Genomic DNA, 20,270 nt, shown 5'->3' on the forward strand with positions numbered 1-20,270 from the left:
TTTGTTAAGTTTAATCAACATAGATTGTACCATTCTTGAGCCTTCAATTTAACTCTTTTATCAACCTTAATTCTCTTTCCTCTTTTGCTATATCATTATGATATTTATATTGAATAGATTAAGATTTCATTTGTTTTAAAATTTAATAAAACTGTTTGGGATAAAATTTTGGACAAATTACATTTCTATTTCTCTTAATTTACTTAATAATTATTAAGAAATTATGATATATATATATATATATATTTATTCGATATCAAATTAATTATAATATATATCTAAAATAATTTGTCTCAAAATATGCTCTAAAAGATGGGTCTTAACGAAGGAAATTGTTTCTAAAGATTATCCTAAACACTGAATAACTGTTTTCTAATTACTCGTAAGTCATGTTTAAGAAGCAACCGCCGAAATTTGCTAAAAACATTAAACACCGATACCAACCAAGATCAAACTAGTGGTTGAAGTTTAAACCTAAGCTCCTAAAGTATTTTTACTAATTATATATATAAAAAAAACGTTAGCTTTGGAGCTTCTTGGTTTAAGTTTTGAGTAATCTTTTACCAATCTTTCACTTAAGTAACATCACAAATAGAGTGAACTCCCAATCAACTAGGCTAATGAAAAGACCATACCAGCCACTATTTACATCAATAAAACTTCAACAAATTGTTTGCCAAAAAAGAAAACTTCAACAGATTAATTAATTTTTTGAAGAAAGATTAAATCGTTGACTTAGACAATAAATAATTGTGGGAGAATAATCTTAACAAATATACAGAAAAAAAAGTTGATAAAGTTAATATTAATTTATACTCCAATGTGTGTAGCTGGCGGCAGCCACAAGAGAATAATATCGTGGCTGTACTTTTTGCCTCAGACGTGGACACTCCTAAGCTAATTAATGAAAAAAAAGAAAAATAGTTAAATTGTGTCCATAATAATTGTAATAAATATCTAACACAAACACTCTGAATTCAAGTATTTATATTGGTTTTCATTATATTTAGTTTGACAGTGTTGGGGGCAAGATATTTTTGGCTGCAAGGAACTCTAGTTAGCTTAGCTGGTGAGGTAACCATGTTCTTCATTTTATCCATTCTGGTCTCTAATTTCTGCTTTGAAGTGCCATTGTTATGATCTTTCTCTCATTGGCTACTACTTTTTTCATTGGTATTATATGTATTGTTGCTTCATACAAAATGGTTGATTTCATCTTTTCTTCATTCAACATGCCAATTCTATTTCTTGTTACCAATTTTTTTTTTTTAAAAAAAAGAAGTTTAAAATACATCTATGGTTCTATGTTTTGTTAATCCTTTGAAATTTTCAGAGGAAAAAAGAGGGTATTTTGCACCCCATTTGTGCTATCTGAATAGTTGAAGTTCAGATTTAAATAATTCTCTTTTATCCTAGCAGTGGTAACGTTTTCACTTTTCAGTCATATTCATGATTTGTCTCTTTATGTTGGCGGTTTTTCTCTGTATGTGTTTATTTTAATCTTGTTTATCTAAATTTTCTTAGTGCAGGACTTTTTATTTGCTTGAAGGAACTGCATTTGGATTTGCATGAATTTGACTAGAAGACATGACAACAGCAAATGGTGGGGCAGGGACTGAGGAGCACAAGAGAAAAACCAATGATCCTTTTCTCAAGTCCCCTGGGCACCAAAATATGCCCAAATCACCTAGATTGTGCACACCTATAAGGAAGGAATGGCCAGAGAGTTTGCCAAATGACAATACAATTGGTAATGAGGATAATGGATTGAATAGATATGTTACTTCCTTAGCTGGATCTGGACCTCCTGGTACTAATTTTTGTTCCACAATTGATTCTGAACACATTGTTGAAGAATTACCTGTTAGGAATTATAAGAATCAGAATATAGATGTAGTTAACCACCCGCATAATTCAAGACAGCCTCTGAGGAATCAATTGGCTATTGAGTCTAAGTATAATAGCTTGAGTAGAGAAATTGTACCCAAGGTTGAATTACAGATACCACTCAAATTAAGCAAAGGACTAAAGGGAATTGATTCCGAAATTTGGGGCCTGAAATCTCTGCCACTGAAAGTGTCTGCAGATATAAGCAATAGGAATAAGACTATCACCTCAAGCAATGCACATCTGAATAGCAGTAAAACGCATAATACTTTGTCTGCATATAATTGTCCTCAATTGGTTGCAGAGCAAACAGTGAAGGGAAAGGGTGTTATTTGCAAAGATTTAGACAAAAACTTTGGTCTTGGAGGAGTGCTTATGAGCCAAGAGGATGAGAAACCTGCTTTTGCAACTAAGCTTCAACATGACACGCTGCTGAGACCAAATGTGGTTGATAATAACCCTTCCTTAAAAGAAACAGCCGTGATGTGCGCAGAATCTTCTAATGATGCACTCAACTTAAGAGAGTGGATTAAGTCTGAAGATCATATAATGAAGAAATCAGTAAGGCTACAAATATTTAAGCAGATCTTGGAAATGGTTGATTTTGCACACTCCCAAGGAAATGTCTTGAAAGATTTGAAACCATCTTGTTTCTCTTTACTGCCTTCAAGTAAAATTAAATATATTGGTTCATATGGCCACCGAGAATTAGATAATGAAGTCATGAAGCGCAATGTGACTTGGAAAAGGCCTCTGGAACAGGATATCGGTGCTTGCCAAAGTTTGAGTACAAAGCAGCAAAAGCTCTGTGAGGAGACAGGATCTTTTAGGCAGCAGCATCACTTCACCTGTATTCATGGCTCCAGGACAATGGTGAATCAAACTGACTCTGACACAAATGGATCCATGGAATCAAGGAACAAAGAAAGTTTGTACCAAAATGATTCTAGTCATCAATGCACTTACACTGATGAAAAGCAGTATATGTCTGTAACCATTCAGTTAGAAGATAAATGGTATTGTAGTCCAGAAGTGCTAAATGGTGGACCTTGCACATTTTCATCAAATATTTATAGCCTTGGAGTTCTTCTTTTTGAGGTAAGCAGATATTTTGTCTCACACATTTGTTATTTATCATAGACTTTATCCTTCAGTATTTCCTCTTGATAGCCATTAACCAGCCAAATTATTTTCTTGGACTTCATTAATGAAACTAACCAGAGTTTTACTATACACCATTGTTTATTTTTTCCCTGTATGTTAATGAATGTGATATGAGATTTTTGGCCACTGTAACCTAGCAAGAGATTACTTCCAAGCAAGACATATCGGTTTGACATACCATAACAAACCTTTGGAAATGATATTGAAACATATGAGTTACAGAAATTTATTCAAACTACCTGGATTAGAGTAGTTAGATATTGTTGATCTTTTTAACTATTTAAGTTGCTTCTAGTCATTCTCTAAGGTTAACTGTTTAAATCTGTTAAATTTTTTTAACATTTAAGTGGATGCTTCTCTCAGTTGCTGTGCAACATTGAATCATGGGAGGCACATTCAACTATGATGTTGGATTTGTCTTGTAGAATCTTACCACCAAAATTTCTATCAGAAAACCCAAAGGAAGCTGGTTTTTGTCTTTGGCTTCTGCATCCTGAGCCATCTTCTCGCCCCATCACCAGGTGACACAATATGCTCCTGTTCTTCTGCTTAGTGATATCTTTCTGTCTCATTTGAATCTGTAAAATTTCTCATACTCAGAAGGTGTATACAAGTTGCGTAATTGTTGTTGTTTTTATAAGCTTTTATTTGGTGATATCTGTTGTTAAAGGTCAGGTTTTTTTTGGTCAAGGGTAGCCTAATATGAATCACGATAGGTGATGATACCATTTTAAATTTGGCCTAAAGTTTAATTCAATCCTAAAAACTTGCTTGTAAGATTAAGATTATTTTAACCTTTATAAGCTCTTGTTTGTCCATATTTGTAGTCGACGAGGGACTTTAACAAAATTCATTAACATGATAATGTCACTTGATGTTCTTTTTGTACAACTGCAACTTGTATACAATAAAATGAAGCTCGTTCTTAACTTTATTTGACAGCCAGATGGCTGCTCTTATTGTTCATAATGCTTGACAAACCAAATAACTGAAAGGGAGAAAAGGATAAGGAGTGTTTCTAGAATGGATTTAAGCTCAATAAAAAGTTGGCCATGTATCCAATTGTGTAAATGAGACTTGGAAACTGATTGCAGCCTATTAAATTTTGCTATTAGCTGCCTTTGTTTAGGACATGCTATTCAGGTTGGCCTTTTGGACTTCTTGGCCCTTTGTAAATCAAGATAACTGTTCTCAAATTCAACATCATTTCTTCATTTTCCTTAATATGTTTAAATAATCATATGGCTGAAAGAATATTGATGTTGATGTTTAAAGGAAAACCTGTTTCTTCTATAATTCTGTAATTCTCCCTTTATCTATAACAGGATGATTTTAGAATCTGAATTCATATGCGAATCAGAGGAATCAAGTTCTGGAGAAGATGTTGTAGTATCTGATGATGATGAGACTGAAACAGAGCAATTAATACACTTTCTAATTTCACTCAAAGAAGAAAAGAAAAAACAGGCAGCCAAGTTGGAAGAACAGCTAAATTGCTTGAATGAAGATATTAAGGGGGTTGAAAGAAGTTATTCATTTGGAATAGATTCAGTATTTCACATAGCACAAATGAACAATCCTGAATTGAGAGGAAATAGTTTACATTTTCAAGACTCTTCCATCTCAGATATTAATACATCTATTCCACGATCATTTGTTGATGAAGAAAGATTCATGAGTAATATAAATCAATTAGAGAATTCTTACTTTTCGACAAGATTCAAAGTCCTTGCAAAAGAGGCATCAGCTGTTTTAAACAATGATAAAAATGTGGTGGAAAGTAGATGGAGGTTGTCTCATGTAGAGAATGTTAATAAGGAGCCTAGAGGAATTCAGAATTCTGTTGGTTGCCTGGGATCCTTCTTTGAAGGTTTATGGAATTTTGCTCGTTACAGCAAGTTTGAAGAGTGTGGCACATTAAGAAACAGAGATCTTCTTAGTTCTGCTAATGTAATGTGTGCTTTAAGTTTTGATCGGGACGAGGATCACATTGCAGCAGGTGGAGTTTCAAAGAAAATAAAGATTTTCGATCTCAACTCTATTTCAAGTGATTCTATTGATATCCAGTACCCAGTAGTTGAGATGTCAAATAAATCAAAGCTTAGCTGTGTTTGCTGGAACAGTTATATAAAAAATCATCTGGCTTCTACTGATTATGATGGTGTAGTTCAGGTGTGTAATCCTTGCAACATTAAAACTAATTGATGAAAATCAATTTTAATCATATCCTTTCATTCATACCAACCAAGCCATCATTGCTTTAGATATTAACTATTTCTTTGGTTTCATTGCCATTAATAGTATAATATGTATGGATGAATTCAGATGTGGGACGCAGACACTGGTCAGCCATTGTCTCAATACATGGAGCACCAAAAGAGAGCTTGGTCTGTTCACTTTTCTCTGGCAGACCCAAAAATGTTTGCTAGTGGAAGTGATGACTGCTCTGTCAAACTGTGGAATATCAGCGAGGCATGCTTTCTTTTATGCATTTAATAACAAATATTACTAATTTATATACTAAAACCTCTTTCATGTTCTTTTTCCCCTTCCTTGGGCAAAAAAGAATATTGTGCAAAGAAACATAACTATGTGACAGGAAAGATGATGTTGAACGTTTTTGCTTCATAGCACGTAATAATTGTCTCAAATGCTGTTTTTTTTTTTTTTTTTCAGAGAAACTCTATGGGAACCATCTGGAACCCTGCCAATATATGCTGTGTTCAGTTCTCTGCTTACTCAACAAATCTTTTATTTTTCGGATCAGCTGATTACAAAGTATATGGTTATGATCTTCGTCACACAAGAATCCCTTGGTGCACATTATCTGGTCATGGTAAAGCTGTTAGCTATGTAAAATTTATAGATGCTGAAACAGTTGTCTCTGCTTCCACTGACAACTCTTTGAAGCTTTGGGACCTGAATAAGACCAGCTCTTCGGCGTTGTCATCTGATGCTTGTGTCTTAACCTTTAAAGGTCATAGTAATGAAAAGGTTGGTTTCTCTTCACATTTTACCTCACTTTTTGTCTTCTTTCATTTGTTCTAACTTATTTATTTGTTCATCTTCAGAATTTCGTGGGATTATCTGTTTTGGATGGATACATTGCATGTGGTTCAGAATCTAATGAGGTATAGTTGTTGTTTTATCATAGCCTTGACTTTGCAAAATGCTGATTTTGTCATGAGGCCAGCAAAATTTTTATCTGCATGTGGGCAAATAAATTAGTTTCTTTATTTTCTTGGGAATTTTCTCGTGTTACTCTATGGTTTCTTAGGATCCTGATCACAGAATGGAGTTACATATAGACTAATCTCACGTAACATTGTTTTTGGTTTCATCATTTATATGATTAGATGTGCTTATGCACATCAATAAATGGTCTTACTTATCTCACATGACATCAAGCTTTGTTATTTCAATCCTAATGGATTCTTTTTTGTAATTACAACTTAAAATTTTATGCTGGTAATTAGTTAGGAGGTTTAACTTCAAGCCAAAAGTTATGCGTAATGAACAAATAGGCAATGAATGTAACTGCTCTGAACACCAAGTTTATACTTTATAATCCATGGAAGATGCTTGGAGTTCATATTTAGGTCCTGTTCCTAATTTAATGTGTACAATCGTAGAATATAAATATCATCCATTCTTACAAATTAAGACTGATAAAAAGGAGAAGTGATTCATATTTATATCATGCCAATGATATTTAATGGAGCTTACTTCTCTTAATTGAATTTTCCTGCAAATGTGGAATAATAAAATACAAATTCTAATTCATTTTAAACATTTCTACCTTTCAGGTATACTGTTATCACAAATCTCTGCCAGTGCCGATCGCTACTCATAAATTTGAGTCAATTGATTCCATTTATGGTCATCCAAATAGTGGTGATAATAGGGGACAGTTTGTTTCAAGCGTTTGTTGGAGAAAGAAGTCTAACATGCTTGTTGCTGCCAACTCAGTTGGAATAGTAAAACTATTGCAGATGGTCTGACAGAAAGAGGAAATATTTGGTTCATACTGGAACCTGTAAAGCAGTTCAGTTCCTGACACCATGATATTTTGATTTAGTATCTCTTTCAAAATACTAGGCATAATTTTTATTTGAGGTGAACACTCGGTCCAGTGATTCATTCAGGATTCGATGATTAATGGAGAATAAAGCATAAATGGGGTCATGGTTTGTCATTGCTTCTGAGGCAAGCATCAATGTCTCCTTAATTTCCATGCATAGGTAATCTTTTCAGGAGCTTGTTTTTAACAATATGACATGAGGAGCACTTTTTTCTTAAAATCTGAACCAAAATAAGCTGAAGAAGAAATGTATATAGCATGTACAAATGTAGGCGTTTGAACTGAAGCATTGATGAAGCTGGAGCATGCAAATCTTTTTAAGATATCATTACTTCTGTATATAGCACACCTTCCACAGTGCAAAGCTACAAGCTGGAGGCACCTGACAGACCTTGAAACCAAGTCAAATTTGTTGTTTTACAGCATAACGTCTCGCTCCTAAACATCCAAGCTCCTGAGACTGCAGTCTGTTAAGCAAGTGAGGGACATATTATTAAAGCAGATCTGGATTGAGCGCAGAGATACATACTAATTACCTTAACTTCCAAATCACTTTTAATTTATCAAAAAATGTACAGGATCTGCTCTATGCTTTGAATTTGCTTGAAAAAGCTAATTGTAGTTGATATAATGGTTAAAATATTAATTGTACATTTCATTTAAAATTGTGCAAAAGTTGCATGTTTATTCTTATTGGTTGCCAACTCTATCCCTATGTCACTCAGAATTCATTTTCTCTTTTGACATCTTTTCCTTTCACAGAACATTTTTATTAGTCACCTGAAAATGAATATCTCATTGAAAATTGGTAAGGAACGCGATCTTTAGTAGAACTGCTAAAACCTTTCCTATTTTACATTTTAGTCTTCTGTTATTTTTTAAGTACCATAGTGTTGTATTTGATTCTCCAGGTTCTATCTCCACCCAGTTACTAAGGATAAGGAAATGGTGGATAAAAGTTTTCATGCATTGAAGAGACTTTTGGCTGTGGCATGAATACAAGGAGTCAGTCACAGTACGTTTTGCTGTTCCTATCCTTATTCACAAACTACTCACTTCAAGAATGCCTTAACTTCAACTACTCAGAGTTAATTTTGTGAATCCTTCCTGGCAAATGAGAAGAGTCTTGAGTTTATAATTACTCAAGGTATCTACTCAGTGTCTGAAGTCAGACTAAAAGCCAGATTGTATCTTGAAAATTTGATGGTGTTCTGTGTTCTAAGAAAGCTCAGAGTCTGAGACATGACCAGAAGAGACTCTTCTTATTGTCCTTGGACTTGATATCATGTGGTTATCTGAAGTAACCCTCAGACTTCGTGCTCGAGGGGACATTTGTGGAGGTCTGGCTGATCTCCCTCGTGGTGTACCTGCATTGAAAAAACACATGATGATGTTAAGAAACAATTAGCATTCACATAAATTTTATTCTATATTTATTTTTTTGGTTTTGATCGCTGAGTGCGAAGGTCCTCAAGGGGCAGATCTTTATTTTGAGAAATGTAAGTAACATGTTTTCTAATAATCTTTTATTATCTGATGAAATACAAGTGGATTTCACTACAAAGGAAATAAGAAAGAACCACATCATTCAGTGTGATTCACTCGTATTTCATCCTGTTAATAAATATTGTTGAAAAGAGTGTATTATACAGTGTATTACGAACATTTTTCTTTCACTAATTTCTTTTGTGTATGTCAATAAATTTGGTCAAATGTGTACATACTTTGTTTCAAGACATGGCAGTTCGTGGAAGTGCTTTATTTGGGTTTGCTAAATTCTTTGTAATGCTATATGCCATGTCAGACACCACAAGTGGTACTTGTTTTTTCTTGAAAATTCTCTATCCACATGCTGTTAGAATAATTGTCTATTATGATACGTTTTCTGGCAACTTCATTAGACGTAAGAGTTGTTTACTTTTTACATTAATCATAGCTAAAATACTTATGTAATTTTATCAGATTCCTCCTGGCAGGCATTTTTGTATCCTTAGCATGATGAAGTTTGCAACTATAGTACCAGAAAATATGTTGAAATAGAAAAAGAAACTAAGTGAATTTGTAAATCTAACTAACATGCCATTATTTTACTTCTATAACATTAGCTTCTTAAGCTCCATCAATTGCAGTATTTAAGAATTCCATGGTTACTAACAAGAGAAAAAAAAAATCAGAAGGTAACCTGGTTGTTTGGTGATCTTCAAATCTAGAGATTTCCTGTTCAAAGTAATCTTCCTGTTCATACCATCATGTCCAACCAAAACTTTCCTCTCAGTTGTGGATGGAAATGGCTCATCCCCTGAAGTAACAAGTTCATCACCACAGGCTGAAGCATCACTTCCCGATTCAGAGTTATCCTTAGAGTGTGTACTTATTTTTTCTCGCTCTATAACTTGGTAGGCAAAGATTTGAAACGGAATGATTGAAACTGGTGATGATTCAGAACTTCCCCAAGAAGGAAATTTCCTCAAAAGTACTGACTCTATATCACAGTAATCTACTGGTGGCATTGGTGGGTCTGGATGACCGTTGTAACCAGGATTCATTGCAAGAAATCTTTTTATATAACGAAGAACTCTACATATGGAAGAGAAGCTCGGACGCTGGCTTGGGTCAGTATGCCAACATCTCTTTGTCAAGTTGATAACATATTTTGGTGAATTGAGCGGGAAAAGTGGTCTCTCTCCTGCCCTTATGTTTCTACTCATTTTCTCCCCTTGAAGATGACTATCTTCAAAGGGGACTTTGCCAGTTAGAAGCTCAAAGCAAACCATTCCAAAACTGTACACATCGGATTTCTCCGTGTACTTGGTGTTTGTTACACCTCCTGATTGTTCTTGCTCTTCAAGGACTTCAGGAGCATACCAGATGAATGGTAGAGATCCATTCTGATTTGTATTCCCTTTCTGGCTCAAGTCCTTCACAGAAGGTAGACCGAACCCTGATACCTTGACATGCAAGTAACCTTCTTGGGAATGACCTCTAGGGGTAACAAGAATGTTTGAAGGGTTTAGTTCTCCATGATATACTTTCTTTGAATGCAGATACTCCATTCCTCTGGCAATCTGAAGCATATGATCAACTGCCACATGAAGCAAGAACGGTAATCGCTTCCTTGGGCCATGAATATCTTTGATGTGTGCGGAAAGGGTTTTGCTCATCAGTTCCATCAACAAAAAGCATTCTTTTTTCTCCTCATCACTGAAACCACAAAGGTAGTCCATTATATGTGGGTGGGAAAGAGATAAATGTTCTCTGATCTCGGGTTCAAAAGCTTCAATGTCTCCATAAAAATGTCTTATGACAAAGTTTTCTCCTAACCATTGAATCTCCTTGTACTGACTCCCATTCCCCATTCTTTTCCTCACCTGGTAGTCCTTAGACCCCACCAAGATTGAACTTGGCAGGAGCTTCCCTTCCAGTGACTCTGATCTTTCCAAATTCCTCAAAAGAAGATCTATTAATTTCTTCTCATACTTTGTTGTACCTGCCAGTTTCTTTTCCTGGATTTTGTTGGAAAGGAACCATCTATCTTCCTTCCAAACTGTATCATAACGGTTGCATAAGTCCTGAGTAATGAGGTACTGCTTCCCAAATTTCCACTGGAAAAGCTTCATGTCTCTATATTCTTTCCTGTACTTATTGGAGTTGATCATCCTCTTCCTTTGCGTGTCATCTTGATCCCACCCCGAGGTTTCTCCCGCGGATTCAATAGCTTCGATTAAAATTGGCATGCAACAAAGCAAGTTGTGTATATGAAACTCAACACAATCTTTGTTGTGAAACAAGGTAATGGCTTTAGCCCACCAGTCCTTTGTTTCCAAGCAATGCCTAATGTAAGCTTCTCCTTCTCTGAAAATCCTATGGATCTCTCTCAAGGGCTGTTCAAGAGCCTTCCACTTTGCATTCTTCTCTTCAAATTTCAGGTTCTGTGTAATCTCATCTGCAATAGACTCATATGCAAAGGTGAACACATGCAGCAGCAAACAACATTGCCTCTGATTGATTTGAATGCTCTCCCGGAATACCATCATAGCTTTCAAACTCCCAAGTGCCTCTCCAATCTGTCTAAATTGTTCCATAGCTTTGGTTTTGATCTAAAACAATCCCTGTAAAGAAGGGGGGTGAATCTGAATATTTTTTATTCACAAAGGAAACCAATGTAATTCATCAATGAGTTATAGATTCTAACCAGATAGGAATGGTGGAGACCAATCATAAAATGAAGCAAAGAATGAGATTGAGATCAAGCTCCTTCTAGTGTAAAGCTGATGCAGATTAAAGCACTTTCAATATGGTACAAAACTAACGCAAAATTATTTCCTTCCATGATGTGATAAAAAATTGAATAGGAAGAAAAATGACTTCTGGGTTTCCTATGCAAGATGTTATGCCACCACCTTTCCTAGAGAATCGATCAATCTTGGCATAGGAACCAAAAACGAAAAACAAAACAATGAAGAAATGAAAAAAAAAATTGAAAAAAAGGGCCTTTGGTATGAAGTTTGTAATATTAGTTAACCAACAAGAAGTTTTAAGGGAAGTTGTGTGTGCAATACAAGATTAGATTGTTTTGCAAACATGGTCATTCTCGCGAGTTTTATGGGTCTTAGTTGTTTGAAATGACCATTTCTTTCTGCCTACTGCTCAGTTAATACGTGTCCCTTTCATAATCAATCATCCAACTCTCCTACTAAGATTCTTGCCATGCCAATTGCCAAAATTTAGGAGGCCTTTTAATAATTTATCAATTACAAAAAATGTTTGATAGAATTGCAAAAAAATTATCAATTTTAAGGTGATTAATACGTTAAGAATGAATAATTATTATCTTGGATGATATTTAGTACGTGTCTATATATATATTCTTAATTAAAACACATTTGTGAATGAAGTTATTCAGAACAGAAATCTTGAAAAAAACTCTTCTAGTATATTTTCTTTTATCGGAATTAGGCACTGTCAGATGCTACAATAGTCGCATATATCTTTTCTAAATGCCTGCATGCATGTATCACAAAAGGAAGGACTTTTTTTCCTGCATTGGTGCAATTTCATTACAAATTTATAAGATTAGAGTAATTTTTATTTTTTACATAAATAGAGTAAATACTTCTTATATCTAACTATGTTTTTTTTATTAAAAAATAATAAGTTAATCATGTCTAACTTTCAATTTTTTAATAAAATAAAAAATCGTACATGAAAAGATATACGACTTTATTTATTATAAAAACATAGTCATATATTACAAATACAACTTTTATCTTTTAATTACAAAATATAAACACAGTCGTATCTAAAAAACTACAACTGTTTACATAAAAAAAAAAAAAAAAAAAAAGTCACACTAATCTTATAAATATATTATAAAATTATATTGTACAATTAAAAGCAAAAAAGTCCAAAAGAAGCATGGACTGACATGTATAACATAGCTGTTTTTAACCTTTTCTTTATCTCTTTGTCTCGGTACTCTCCCCATGTTCTCACAAATATTGAAGGTGTCATTCCCTGCAGGGTATGGATTTTACTGTTACCTCTTAAAGCATAATATTGAGTTTTGTGGTTGTGGACCACCCTATATATCCCACCCTCTAGTCACTTTTGATACTTATACATGGGATTTCTGCACTTGTTTTTTTTTTCTGCTTTTCTTTGTTTTTAAAGGATAACAATAACGAAACCAAATAATTGCCCAGTGTTTTGTACAGTGATCAATCAACTTCACAGTCCATGTCACCCACTGATCAATAATGTTGAATTTGTTTGTATTACAAGATCTGAGCTGCTTTCAACTCAATTGCGTTTTGCATTAGAATTTAGCAACTTCCAAGTGATTAAAGAATACAATAATGTGCTGTTGTATCATATGATCTATTCATCTTTGATTAATTTAAAGCGCACAATAATGTTTGACACACTATAATTTAATGACCCTTATGTTACTTAATTTAATGACTCTTTTAATTATGATATAGGGTTGTAGGATTGAGAATATAGATGACAATTTGTATGTCATTCTTCACTCAAGTATCTCTGCAAGGACTACTTCATTCAGGTTTTATTTGAATTTTATTTCCTATAAAAGACAGCGATAAAAATCAAATAAAAAACCAAAAACAAATTTTTCTGACTCTGTAAGACTCTGGTGTGATAAAAACTTGTTTTCTTAATATTTGATATATAAAGTGTATTTTTAGTCTTTTTAAATAAAACTAATAAATTATTTTTACAACATTAAATTTAGTAAAGGTGATTTAAATTTATTATATAAGGAAATAAAAGAGAAGCGGATACAAGGTTTCTTTAAATTATAGTTTTGGTTTTAGATAAACTAATGAGATTTTTTTTATAAAAGAAATAAATAAATTGATATAATTTTTAATGCAATATTTTATTTCATCAGCCCACTTAAAATAGTTATTTATTCTAGATAATACCTTAGACAAACCAGTTAATATAATGTACCATTTAACTTGGCTACTTGTGACAAATAAAATTTTGTTGGCCCTAATTCTTCAATCTATTTATGACTTTTATGTAAAATAAAAAATTACATTTCCTAGTTGATTGGCTGAACATTTACACATTTGGTATAACATTTTTTTTATTATACTTGTTTGACTTCAATGCTTCATTGTCTGTCTATTTTTCCAACAAGTGGTGCTTAGAAAACTTGTACATTAACATTAACATGTTTTCAATTGGAACCAGCTGAGGTCATAGACAACGAAAGACCAATGTCTGGCTTAATTTTTATCTATCTCTTACTCTTATTATCCTTGCTTTGGTGTTCTTCACATGTTTTCTGTATGCACATGTTAATGTCATACAGATACTGCTCTATTTTTCCGTTTACTTCCCAAATCTGTCAACTAAACTACATTTTCTCAGCCCTGGCCATCACGTGCTTGCAATTGTACATAACAGGGAATATGCCTTCAATTGAAGAAATAAACAAAACTAGCACAAAAATACAAACCCTTTCCCTTTCCATAGCATATTTGGTCGGTCTCACAATTTTAGTAGACTTCATTTCCCTTGTATAAAATAAAATACACTTTTTAAGTTTAAAAAAAAATCCTATTTCGCTGATCATTTTTATTCAATTATTTCATAAAAATGTTTTCTAGAAGTTCTATGCTCTTTATGTTATACCCTTCAATCTTTTTTATAAAAATATTTTTAATTAAACTACTCATTAAAAAAATTATTAGAAGTGATTGATGAATTGATTTTTGAAATATTACTGACAGCATTTCAAAATAAAAGACAAATGAGTGAAAACATGATAAATACTTCTAAAACTTTATAAAAGATTTATATTAAAGATCCACAAAAATCTCTTAAGAATTTTATGAAGAGGAAGGAAACCGGACGGCACATGCTTTTATACTTCCTATTTTTGTTAAAATAAATACCTTCATTTTATATTTTATAATTAATATCATAATCGTGTTCAAATTTAAGATCTTAAAAATAGGTAGATTAAAGATATGCATCACCTCAAAAAAAGGTTCATGTTTTGTACTTAACTGTCGTCACTACTATAATTAGTATATGTTAATGACAAGTTAGAATTCAGCTTACTTAACTGGCCCAACCCTTAGAAAGGAGTAGATTGAGATCCCAGAATGGTTTCATGAATTAGTGTCTTATATAGAGGATTTTGCAAGCAGGTGCAATCTCCAATTGAATAGCTTTGTACATATGATAACCTTAAATTAAATATCCTATTCATACAGGCAAAGCTTATTTTTCCCAAAGAAAATCTTCTACTCTATATATAATCTATTATATATATAACTCAAATCTTTTACAGGGATTTTTACAATTTAACAAGAAAAAAAAAATCACTTGGGCCAGAAACATACATGCACCCCAAGACCCGTCAAAATCACCTGGTTCCAGGTTGTTCATAACACAAGAAGATGCAGCCAAGTTGTGTGATACATAGCATAGGCTAAGGTGATGAAGTGTCATCGTCTGAGGAATTGTATTGTCTCCTTCCATGTAGTCCAGGAAGAGGTTGTGGAAGCATTGGATTCACTGGTACAGGGAATCTATGTGCAGAACTAACCATTGTTCTCTCATTTATCATACCAACTTCTTTGCACACTCTATCAAGAACTGTTAAGAAGTCTCTTACTACCATAAAGATTCTAAATGGATGAGCTTCTTCCTTTGACAAGTTCCCATGAAAATATTCTGTGATCTCCTTCACAAGGGATAAGGCAACACTTTCTTGGGCTTGAACTTTTAGAATCTCCTCTTCAGCCATTCTCATGAACTTGTTCATTGACTCTTTGAATTTCTCACTGCTTTCATCTGATCCTGATGTTTCATTTAACTTCACAACCTCTCCTATGTGGGTGAGTCCTTTGGAAAGTTTTGACACCTCACTGCTGAGGACTTCAGAATCCATAGCTGCGGCCTTCTTCACATTTGCTAGCTCTGAACTCAAGCTAGATACAACTTGCAGGCCGAGCCGTCTACACTTGGCATCTTCGTTGAGATTTGTGCTTGGAGTTTGGTTGGTGCCTGAGAGACGTGCGCCTTCAGTTCTGATAATTTCCTGGACGACGAAGTGTAGTAGAGTGGTTTTCCCGTCTGCACCTTTGACATCAACCAGCTTGAGAAGTGTATCAAGCTTGAATGCATGTGCGTCACCACGGTTTGTCCCCACATTCATGCGGTTCCCAGTTTTAAGCACAGCCTCTAGGAGCTTCAAGAACATTCTACTGTTTCGCAGCTCTTCACAGGCAGCCTGCAAATGCAACAATCAGAAAATGTACAAAACTAAAACTCAGCATGTACAAGAGAAACCTCCAGAGAACCACATGAGGACATTGTTATCAGATTCTGCGAGGCCTCCATCAGAAATGAATATGCTTTGGGAAAAGAGTGATGAATACCTCCAAAGTTTGAAAGGATTTTCTAAGATACTCCACTTCCGACTCAAAATTGGCTATGTAAAGCATTGCTTCCACCCTTTTAAATGCGAAAGGAACATCAAGCACTGCCTTCAAAAATTTCTCGGCAGGACCAAGCTTGGCTGGAGAATCATCTTTATGTTCCTTCAATTTACGTTCTTCTTCCTTGCTAGGTGCCATTTTTAACAAGCTTTCAAGTAGTTCAGTTCCAAGGGTATCAGTAACACCTATCAAAAGGTAAAATAATTTAGTTATATAATATGTACATAGACAAGTAATAAAAATTGGAAGGTGGTGGATAGATTTAGTCATTGTGTCAATCAGCACATTCTCATGAACACGGGGAACAAGCAAGCTATTACAAACAAAGCTGTAACAACTAGCAAATCATTTTCTTTGCAAGAGAAATAAATATAGAAAGAACACCATGAGCGAGAGACAAGATGAAACCTCTCTCAATCGGTACTTGGTAAACCTTGAGAATCACATAAAAGATAAAGGACTAACTGCAGCATGTATTTATAATCCACCCTACTAGAGGACATGAATAACTAAACTAAATTATCCTAAATAGAGCAGAATAACTCAACTAAATCATCCTAAATAAAGCAACATAACGACAAAACAAAATTATCGGTATCTTCATTAAAGCGGTATGCAATAATCCCAACCAATCATTAAAATTTATATTTATACCCATATCTAACATACATATCTACCTCTCAGTAAAGATCTAACTTCTACAATGAAACTAAATCAAAAGATGTTGCCAAATTAGTGTCAACACATCTGTGTTTTTTTATATTTATACCTATATCTAACATACATATCTACCTCACAGTAAAGATCTAACTTCTACAATGAAACTAAATCAAAAGATGTTGCCAAATTAGTGTCAAGTGTCAACACATCTGTGTTCTTTTCCCCTTAAAAATTTCCCACTGTATTCAGTACCTGTTTAAAATGCCCAACTATCAACTGCAAATATAACTAAGACTGATATGCCGGGAGTGGGTAAAGATTTTATTTCAAATGATTATAATCAAGAGACCAAAATGAGCAAGAATTTAAATGTGTCGGTGTGACCACACCACCTAAACAAGAAGTTGTTCAATTTCAATGAAAGGTTCAGTCAACAATTACCAAAAGAGAAAAAAAATAATTGAGCAATTAAAGTCATGATCTCAAGCCTATAAACCAAGGGGAAAAATACCTTCTAACAGTGCTTCACACACTTCTTCTATAGTCACATTAAGCGCTCTTAGCAAGATAGCAATGTTTTGTGACTTTTTAGGATCCAATACCCTATCCTCCTGATTTTGCGGGGCGAGAACTGATCGTGGAGTAGTATCCTTGGGCTTTGGGTTTGGTGTGTTCACTACAAACAAGGTCTCGATCATCTCCTCATTCAACCTACACCCAACTCAATTCAAAGCGCTTAATTCACGAACAATGATTGCAATAATGTACACATGAATTGAATCATCAAACCACTAAAACCATAATATCCTAAGCATAGTAATAAACCATCACATAAATTTAAAAAGCCAAAAGCTATAACAACAGAACAAGACAGTAACATAGTTGAAGATCTTACTTAAAAGAGCTTGACCTCAACTGATCCCACACCATTTCACGATCAGAGCTAGCCCTCACTTTGTCCCAGTGCAAAGGCTTCAACTTTGGTTTAGAACTCTCCTCAGAGTTCTCCTCAACCACCCGCAAAGAACTTGCAGGTGGCAACTCAACAGGAGAAACCTTGGCATCTGGGGTTTGCAACACAAAAGGCCTTGAAGGAGGTGTCAACACTGGCAGCCTCGAAACGGGTTGATCCACTGGTGTCGCGGGCGACGGCACTTCCCACTGTTTCCGCTGCCGTGGCACTGGCGGAGGTGGTGGTGGCGGCGGTGGAGGGGCTAAAACACTAGGAGATGGTGCAATGGGTGTTGGAAGAACCGGAATTTCCCACTGTTTTCTCTGTGACAACATCGGTGGAGCTGAAACAGTTGGGGATGATTCACCAATGGGTGTTAACAAATCCGGAATCTCCCAATGCTTCCGAGCAGGTGTTGGTTGGGTATTTAATTCTCTCTCCGGCGATGAAAGAGGAGAATGCCTATCCCGATCTGAAACATCTGAAATAGTCGGAGACTGATCCAACCCATGATGCAAGTTCATCGCTTTCTCCGGCGACGGCAGAGAAAACGCCGAAGACGAAGTCACAGACTTGCCACACGAAGAAGCGTTCGAAAGTCTCGGCGACCCATCATCATTTTCTTTCACAGATGATCGAAAAGATTGTGACTTTTCAAGTGCAACGCTTGAAAGTGTCAGTGACCCATCTGGGTTTTTCTTTGGTGACAGCGCGAGCGGTGACAGCGACGGTGACTGACACTCCCTTCTCTCCGGCGTCGAAGACATTGAAGAAGACTGAACGTGCTGGTTGAAAACCGGTGACGCAAGTCGCGGTGATGAGAATGTAGATGAGGAGAGTGTGCTTCTACTGTCGAGGGGTTGCGCCGGTGGAGGCGGCGGAGGAGAATGGTGGGTTACTGCATTTTCCGGCGACTTGGGTTGTGATCTTCTGGGGCTTATGCTCACCGGCGGCGAAAGAGAAATGGAATGAGAGCAATCCGGCGAAGCAGAAGAGGAAGATGAGTACGAAGAAGAGGTTGATTCACTACTGCTACGACCCACGAAGTTCTCTCCGGCAATGGTGGAGAACACTCGCCGGGAACACGATCCAGTTCCGATGGAGCCTTCCCGGCCGTTCAAAGACCCTCTCGGCGAGTAAAACTCTTCCTCCTCCTCCTCCGCCATCGCCGTCACCTCATCACGGAGCCTCGAAGCTTGTCGTGCCAGCGGCGGAAGCGGCTGAAGCTCCGGCGAGTCCATTTTCCGAGGATTCATGGCGGCTCCGGCGCGTGGGTCGGAGAGATCGTCGACGCCACTGCGGGAGTTAACAATGGTGCCAAGGTAGAGAAACTCAGAGCTCGTGGAAGATGTATTCCTGGTTTTTCGTCCACCGGCGCCGGCGGTGGCTTCACGAGGGAAGAGGCGGATACTACTGTCGGATCTGAGGGTCTTCTCGTCAGCAGAGTAGCTTTTGCGTCTCCGGCGGCAGTAAACGAAGGCGGAGACGGCGACGACTAGGAGGGCGCAGGAAACGGCGGCAATGGCGACGGCGAGAAGCTTGCCGGAGCTGGATTTGGATTTGGGGGTTTGAGGGAGGATAAGAGAGGAGATATTGGCGGGGAAAGAAGCAAAGGCTGAAGGAGAAGGAGGCGGTGGTGGTGATGGGTATGTGGGGAAGAAGGGTTTTGAAGAATCATTAGGGGGTGTTGTTGATGAAAATGGGTACTTCGGGTTTGGTGGTGATGGAGAAGGGGAAGGTGGTGGTGGATTTGGTGGCTGTGAGGGAGGGAGAGTACCCTGTTGGATAAAGGGTTGGTGGAGGATTCTTCTGTTGTTGGTGGTTGATCCTTTGGCTGTGGCAAAGAGGACGAACAGTGTGATGGTGAAGAAGAGGTTGCACATTGTGCTGTGCTGTGTGATATGTTTTCTCTCTCTTTCCAAATGTGGGTTGAGAGAGAGAGAGCGAGAGAGAGAGAGAGAACAGGTGAGTGAAGGAGAAGGAAGAAGAAGATTAAGGATTGTAGAGTGAGAGTGAGGAAGAGAGAGAAAGAGAGAGTGAGTATGTGAAAAGGTTGAATCAGGTCAGATAGACAAAAAGGGAGAAAGTAGATAGTAAAATTTAGGTTGTGGTGGATCCAGCTAAGATTCTGCTTTTTCTTGTGTTTTCATGTTTCCACTCCCTTATTCTCTTTCTGCACTCTTCATCTTTTAATTATTATATTTTTTTCTTCATCTCTTTTTTTATTAAATTCTATAAATTAATAAAACAATTAAAAAATTATTTTTTAAAATTATCATGACATTATAAATTATATATAATTAAATATTTTAAATTGTTGTAAAAGATATGTATGAAATAGTTCTTAATTTTTGAGATAATAAATATTTTAATTTTTAATAAAAAATTCTATTTTATATGCTTAAATTTAATAATAAATACTGAAGTTAATAAAAATTTTAATTTTATATTAATAAAAAATATTCAATTTCAAAATAAACTGTTGACACATTTTATTAGTTTTAACCTAAATTCAAAAGTCAAGTCAAAAATATAGTAACAAAGTAAA

At 35.6% G+C, this 20,270-nt stretch overlaps 3 protein-coding genes across 13 annotated transcripts; 1 reads left to right on the top strand and 2 right to left on the bottom strand.

Moving 5' to 3' along the window:
* Window positions 1-1,001: 1,001 nt before the first annotated feature.
* On the top strand, window positions 1,002-8,790 carry LOC113850411 (protein SUPPRESSOR OF PHYA-105 1-like). 11 transcript variants are annotated; one of them, XR_003502200.1, is made up of 9 exons: window positions 1,002-1,074; window positions 1,530-2,985; window positions 3,415-3,572; window positions 4,377-5,223; window positions 5,377-5,523; window positions 5,728-6,045; window positions 6,123-6,182; window positions 6,858-7,292; window positions 7,477-7,819. XR_003502200.1 is itself a non-coding variant. In XM_027480950.1 (8 exons), exons 2-8 carry the CDS (start codon window positions 1,588-1,590, stop codon window positions 7,050-7,052), a joined length of 3,138 nt encoding a protein of 1,045 aa, XP_027336751.1. In that variant the 5' UTR covers window positions 1,002-1,074; window positions 1,530-1,587; the 3' UTR covers window positions 7,053-7,819. The 11 variants fall into 11 exon arrangements, 7 of the variants coding, with proteins under 7 accessions (XP_027336751.1, XP_027336752.1, XP_027336757.1 ...); XR_003502202.1 differs by lacking the exon at window positions 7,477-7,819 and adding an exon at window positions 8,044-8,790 and having other exon boundaries at window positions 1,015-1,069; XR_003502201.1 differs by having other exon boundaries at window positions 1,017-1,069; window positions 1,525-2,985; window positions 7,390-7,819.
* On the bottom strand, window positions 7,346-12,445 carry LOC113850413 (mitogen-activated protein kinase kinase kinase 7-like). The gene is made up of 2 exons (XM_027480959.1): window positions 9,315-12,445; window positions 7,346-8,499 (listed from the first exon to the last, which is right to left on the bottom strand). The coding sequence occupies exons 1-2, from the start codon at window positions 11,212-11,214 to the stop codon at window positions 8,351-8,353; spliced, it is 2,049 nt and encodes a 682-aa protein (XP_027336760.1). The 5' UTR covers window positions 11,215-12,445; the 3' UTR covers window positions 7,346-8,350.
* Window positions 12,446-14,712: 2,267 nt separating this feature from the next.
* On the bottom strand, window positions 14,713-19,760 carry LOC113850050 (formin-like protein 1). The gene is made up of 4 exons (XM_027480373.1): window positions 17,666-19,760; window positions 17,282-17,481; window positions 16,051-16,295; window positions 14,713-15,902 (listed from the first exon to the last, which is right to left on the bottom strand). The coding sequence occupies exons 1-4, from the start codon at window positions 19,603-19,605 to the stop codon at window positions 15,099-15,101; spliced, it is 3,189 nt and encodes a 1,062-aa protein (XP_027336174.1). The 5' UTR covers window positions 19,606-19,760; the 3' UTR covers window positions 14,713-15,098.
* Between the last annotated feature and the right edge of the window lie 510 nt (window positions 19,761-20,270).

Source organism: Abrus precatorius, unplaced genomic scaffold (assembly GCF_003935025.1).
Source record: "Abrus precatorius isolate BTA unplaced genomic scaffold, Abrus_2018 Scaffold9, whole genome shotgun sequence".
Classification (NCBI taxonomy): domain Eukaryota; kingdom Viridiplantae; phylum Streptophyta; class Magnoliopsida; order Fabales; family Fabaceae; genus Abrus; species Abrus precatorius.